This window comes from Haliotis rubra, unplaced genomic scaffold (genome assembly GCF_003918875.1).
Source record: "Haliotis rubra isolate DU_JTF1 unplaced genomic scaffold, ASM391887v1 Scf311, whole genome shotgun sequence".
NCBI classification, from domain to species: Eukaryota; Metazoa; Mollusca; class Gastropoda; order Lepetellida; family Haliotidae; genus Haliotis; species Haliotis rubra.
In genome coordinates, this window is record NW_025766982.1 from 525,306 (window position 1) to 531,835 (window position 6,530).

The window sequence follows — 6,530 nt, forward strand, 5'->3', positions numbered from 1 at the left end:
CCATTTTGGCTTGAGAACGAGGTGAAGTGAAATGGGGCTTTAACGTCCTACTAAAGAATATTTCGCTCATATAACGACGCATGCGTGTATGTGTGGCTGCTTGTACTAGCCCAGACGTAAGCTGGTTTTATAGTGCTAGCTCACTGAGATACCACGCCGCAGTTAAGCATGAATACTCCACTCAGATACATTATACTGACTCCGAGCCGACCAGTCCTTGTTATACCCATTAATGCCGATCTTCAGGCAGGGCCAACAAGTACCATATTTTAACGTCTTTGGTATGACGCGACCGGGATCGAACTCCGCGACCTTCCGCTCTCCGGGCGGAGGTTTGAGAACGGAGCAACCTGAGCCAATGATTGGTGGATTACAAGCGGCTGAAAGTTAGCGCTCCTTCCATCCATAGGCGGATCCAGAGGGGGCCGCTAGGGTGCGGTACCCCTTTGTCCTGAAAGTTTATTAAATGACCATTGAAACTCTGGTGAAAAATGAAGTGTGCAACCCTCCTTTCTAAATAATGTGACACAACACACACACACAAACAAACACACACACGCACGCACGCACGCACGCACACACACCTTTCTCAAAAAGCTGTATCCACCCCTGTTATCACCACGTCTATTACTGAAGTCATGAGACAAGTCAGTATGCCTTCATATAAGATTTGAATACACATGAACATATATACGGCTGTGACATGTATGGTCTCGTTTGCTGCCATTTCCCAATCTGTGTGTGATCCGATGATAAATTTCCATTATGGATTATGCAAGAGGATATACATCTCTGTTAGGTAACCAGTGATAACTGTGGACACAAGAGTCGTATTCCACTGGAGAACACCGCTACGGCCGTAGGGACCCTTGCTGCCAGATAGGCCTCGATTCTGTCGTTGGATTTGACGTTGTTCCGCGACGGCCTTGACATTGGGGTTCTTGTCGATGATGTCATCTTCTACCCTCCCGTCAAGGGTATCGTAGATAACAAGGTCACCGAGGCTCAACTGAAAGATTTGTTAAAATATATAGCTGCACCTTGTTATAACGATCGGTTATGCAAGAGCTTCTGTATATATGAAGATAGTGCTATGGAGGAAGTTAGAAGAAAGGTTTTCAATAATGCAGGTTAGAAGCTAATGTGCTGAATAATATAAAAGTAAAAGAATTGTGGCTATCGTATCTGTCACGAGTGGACATTTTATTTCGATAAAAAGAATATGTGACGAAGAAGTTTAAGCATTGTTTGTTTTGTTTGCTTGTTGTTTTACGCCGCACTTAACAATATTCCAGCTGTATTGGCGACGGTCTGTAAATATTTGAGTCTGAACCAAACAATCCAGTGATCAACATCATGACCATCCGATCCCTTCAGTCGCCTCTTAGGACAAGCATGGTTTGCAAAAAGACCAATTTAACCCACATCTTTACGGGTCGTTAACAACTGCATTCATATCATTTATATGCAATAGATATACAATAAATCCTAGCTCGTTCCTAGCTCCTACCAAACATCCTCTGATTGTGACCGTTTCTTAAATATACTCATGTCAATAATGGTTGTCACCCCACCTCACAGTTCACCGCACACCCCCTATCCAATTAAAAAATTGAAGGGGTGACAACCATTATGGGCATGAGTATATTACAAGTTACATATTATTTGCGCTTCTGAGTCAACAACCATGGATGGTTGATTGTTATTTTTTGTGTGTGTGTGTGTGTGTGTGCGTGCGTGCGTGCGTGCGTGCGTGCGTGCGTGCGTGTGTGTGTGTGTGTGTGTGTGTGTTAGTTAATAGTGAATTTGTTGGTGTGGATATTACAGGCCTTCCACAGAGATATATATTCACAGACACCTACGTCAGTTGACTAGATTGTTTCGCTTAAACCATTTGTTAAAACAATCAGGTGTTTGTGACGTTTGAAAAATGGACAAACATGAAGAACGTGCAGTAATCAAATGCTTTCAGAAAATGGAATTGACACCAAAAATATCCCTGGAGATAAGACAACACCACTTAGGTAGACTTCGCATCCAGTGTCATTGGGAATCGTAAGTAAGAATATTTTGGTAAGAGTTTCATGTTCCGATCGTTATTTGAAATGACTGACGTTACAAACCAATAACATCGGTGAATAGGGACAAGTGCAACCATTAAACACTTCTTTCTTGAAGTAGATCGCACTGTTACTTTTTGTAACCATAAAACACACAAAACTGTTCTCCTTGTCATAGGCATGTGTGTCGTAATGATGGTAATGATCATTATAGTGCATCATCAGTTTATTACTGAATTATATAAATTTGATTTGAGTGATTTAGCTTACCGTCTCGCCAATGCAATAACCGTTACCCTTGGCAGACAATACTTTCTCGAGGTTTCCGACAATTCTGGTTTCTGTTTTTTCTTTCAGGTTCTGCTGTATTTCTGCCTATGACATAAAAATATATGTTTGTTTTATATTCTGACAAGTTGAACGTCGCCTGCAAAAGAATTTCTTTTTGAATCATGGCGTTTCAACTAAGTGATGGAGGAATCCCTATCTCGTGGGATGCATGACTAATGATACAGTGGCATAAAACCATGGATGAGAATCAAAGTAAATTTGGGATTCGAACCACTACATGTCATATCTCCTTACAGTGCATGAATTAAACCAGGTGGCATATTTCGCAATTATTCCTGGTATAATAGTTCATGACTTTAATAATGTCATACGAACCATGAAACCTTTACACGCCATGTTTGAGATGTATAACTTATAGTTACTTTAAAAGCATTAATAGAACGTTCTACGTGTATGCCTCATTTCAATTATGAAACCTTACACGCCATGTTTGAGATGTATAACTTACAGTTACTTTAAAAGCATTAATAAAACATGTTCTATGCCCTCATTTCAATTATGAAACCTTACACGACATGTTTGAGATGTATAACTTATAGTTACTTATAAAACATTAATAAAACATGTTCTATGCCCTCATTTCAATTATGAAATCTGATACACCATGTTTGAGATGTATAACTTACAGTTACTTTAAAAGCATTCATAAACGTTCTACGTGTATGCCCTCATTTCAATTATGAAATCGGACACACCATGTTTGAGATGTATAACTTTACAGTTACTTATAAAACATTAATAAAACATGTTCTATGTGTCATTTCAGTTATGAAATAATAATCTGATAGAAAATGTTCGAATTATATATAGCTGTATGGTTACTCATAAAACATAAATAAAACATGTCCATGATGTCATATCAATCCTGAAATTTAACACGTTTGAGATGCATAGTTTTAGAGTTACTTATAAAACATTAATGAAACATGTTCTATGCCTCATTTCAATCTGACACAACATGTTTTAGATGTGTAGTTTAACAGTCACATATAACATTAATAAAACATGCACTACGTGTCATTTCAATCCTGAAATATTAATCTGACACAAGATTTTTAGATATATAGTTTTAAAGCAACATTAATAATACATGTACTACATGATAGAACACTTTTCATCAAACCAACACGCTTTGCTTTTCAGGTTTTGTCAACTTTTGCAACTGCATGGTGTTCTTACCTTCCGGTCACTATCCTGTTCAAAGAACTCTTTGACTAATTCTAGAAAGAGGTCATGGCACATGCCGGTGATCTGGTCTATTTCGTACTCCTCCTGGTTGTTGGAGCCATAAAACCCTGTATTGGGATAGAAAGTAAAAAAGTAAAAGTAGAAACCAGGTTATCCTATCGTCTACTGGCTTTCCAGTTCGCAGTACAGGCTTTGGCCTCTTAGCCTTGTCGGAAGCCTATGATTGGGGGGTTGACCTCCATCCTCCTAGATTATGGTTCTTTGTCTGTCAGCATCCTCCCCTGCTTATTTTCCTCCCAAAACCTGCAGAACTGTATCACTTTCGGATTGCTCTCCCACAAAAGGATGGATCCAGTCTGGATTATTTACAGACCGCCGCCATATACCTGGAATATTGCTGAGTGCGGCCTTTAAACAACAAACAAACAAACAAACAAAACAAACAGCATGAATATAAAATTATAAAATGCCATGATATAACTGAAATGGCCTTCCCAAACGTCAACAGCAAGTATAAATCTATTAATCACGAGCCCAAAGTGAAAGTAAATTCCAAATTCTTGAAGGAACCAGTGACTTCTGATGATCTTCGGTTTTGAACTGATAGGACGATCGGGATTTTAAATTCTATTTCGTATTTTTCAGTTTATCGAACTTAAATCAACATTACTTCTTTTCATGTTGTTATTTCAATAACAACGGTATTTAACTGACTGACTGACTGAGTTTGGTTTTACGCCGCTTTTAGCAATATTCCAGCAACATCACGGCGGGGACACCAGAAATGGGCTTCACACATTGTGCCCAAGTGGGGATTCGAACCGGGTCTTCGGCGTAAAGAGCCAACGCTTCAACCATTAGGCTACCCCACCGCCCCAACGGTATTTAATGAATATGGTACGTTATATTATCATTATTGTTATGTAAATGTTAGAAGTACAATTTTAGGGATTACCGAATTTCTTTGGCAAGGAATTTGGCAATGGCCCAGACTCTCGGTGTACTCTCTGCCATCGATTGTCAGCACCGGCATCTTGCCAAAGGGAGTATCTGAAACAGTGTAAATATATAAATATAGCATATATTAATTATTGGTATATATTATCTATATTGTTGAAATTGAGGGGTAAATACGTATTTGAACAGTGTGTTTTGTTAGTGAATATGAAGAGGTAAACATGTATGTATCTGTACATGTACTATCTCTGTTCAGGTATTTGCCATCAGATATTGTGAGAATAAATACAGGAACTCGAAATATGTTTTCATTTCAAACCGTATTCAGGGGGGGAATTCGGAGGTTTGTCGTAAGTGGCAAATAATGGATAGGGTGTCCACACTCGGTGACTTGTTTGAGTGTTTTTAACACCGCACTCAGCAGTATCCCAGCTCTATGGGCTGTAAATAATTGAGTCTGCATCAGACAATCCACACAACACGAGACAACACGAGCCTTCTTCCTACCCAAATCAAAGATTCGGATCTTTGGATCTGGGACACTACGGCAAAACCGTCACTTAGGATAGGGCTTGTTTTGTCAGTAGCGGGAGCAACGGGCTGGTCGTCACCCCATGTTAACAGCATAAGCATCGATCTACGCAATTGGGATGCGATGACTTGTCACCAAATTCAGAGAGCCTAACCAACCGATCCGGTTCGTCGCCTCTGCAAGTATGAGTTGCTGAAGACCAATTATCTCGGTGACTTGGGTTAGGTATGTCATTCAATCCAGCTTGTGTGATTTGAAGCTAAAAATGGCGTTCTCTAGCTAATCTGGTTCAGATTCGATTATATAGGGTCAATTGTAACACGGGGCAATTGTAACAAGGGCGATTACTCTAAAAGTTTTCGCTCAAGCATTGAGGTGAGTAGAGTTATTTCCCTTTGCTTTACTGCGATACACATCCGGGCGTTTTTCAGCTGCTCGTTCATGACGAGATACAGTAAAGGAAATTCTTTTTACATAAGAAAGTAAATTTTTCACAAAACGTAATAAAACGTTCTTAATGCAGTAAATGTTGCTTGGTATGAAATTAACTTTTCAAGTGTAAAATTGAGGTATTACGACTTATTTTATGGTAGATATATTTGAGAAGCCCAAAGTTGTTAACATGTGACGTGGCATGAAACATGGCTACTAGCATCGGGGGCAATTGTAACACTGTGTTACAACTGCCCCCATGTAATTTTCCCTTATGTTATGATAATGAAGCAAATTATGATGTCGGTGTTATGTTAGTTCTTTACTAGTTTCATCATAGTAGAACATTTTCAGTCTTATGTTGATAGTATCAGCCCTCGGGTGAACGTTTTGGTGTTAGTCTTTGTATTATATTTTGTGCATACGAAAACAAGAATTTTAAACTAAAAACATTTTAAATGTCGATGGTGACAATGGTTTAATGTTAATCCATTTCCACCTCAATTGATCAAGGTAACATCTTTCCACATTTCATTTTGATTTTATTTGGAAAATAAACAGATTCTTACATTCGAACCTTCTTTGTTACAATTGCCCCATCCACCTGTTACAATTTCCCCGTGCTCGGGGTCAATTGTAACACTTGCAGTCATTGCATTTGATACGTAATAACTTTGTAACAACATGATCGTGAACTTTAAATGACTCCGAGGTTTAAAGCCAAGAAGCCAATGTATTAGTTAGTACCGATAAACTTTGTGAGCGGTCGACTAATATCGAATTACATGAACTTAAGTAAAAGTGTTACAATTCGACCCCGGTGTCCCCTACAGACCGCCGCTATACAGCTGTTACATTGCTAAGTACGGTATTACACAATAAACAATCAAAACTTACACCGTGAATATCGTAAGACAAAAATCACGAAACATTTTATATCTGATTTATTTTAAGAAAATAATTTAAAACCATTTGCTTTTTTGCATTTTGCATCCTACCCTGCAGAAGCC

At 38.7% G+C, this 6,530-nt stretch overlaps 1 protein-coding gene across 1 annotated transcript; it reads right to left on the reverse strand.

Moving 5' to 3' along the window:
- Positions 1 to 387: 387 nt before the first annotated feature.
- Positions 388 to 3,865, reverse strand: LOC124283259. Its single transcript, XM_046719288.1, has 4 exons — positions 3,591 to 3,865; positions 2,331 to 2,435; positions 789 to 1,009; positions 388 to 451 (listed from the first exon to the last, which is right to left on the reverse strand). The coding sequence occupies exons 1-4, from the start codon at positions 3,651 to 3,653 to the stop codon at positions 388 to 390; spliced, it is 453 nt and encodes a 150-aa protein (XP_046575244.1). The 5' UTR covers positions 3,654 to 3,865.
- Positions 3,866 to 6,530: the final 2,665 nt, after the last annotated feature.

Coding starts and splice junctions, on each gene's coding strand:
- LOC124283259 (XM_046719288.1), bottom strand. CDS start 3,653: ATGTGCCATGACCTCTTTCTAGAATTAGTCAAAGAGTTCTTTGAACAG. Junction 2,436..3,590: donor AACAGGATAGTGACCGGAAG/GTAAGAACACCA, acceptor TTTATGTCATAG/GCAGAAATACAGCAGAACCT. Junction 1,010..2,330: donor GTTATTGCATTGGCGAGACG/GTAAGCTAAATC, acceptor CAAATCTTTCAG/TTGAGCCTCGGTGACCTTGT.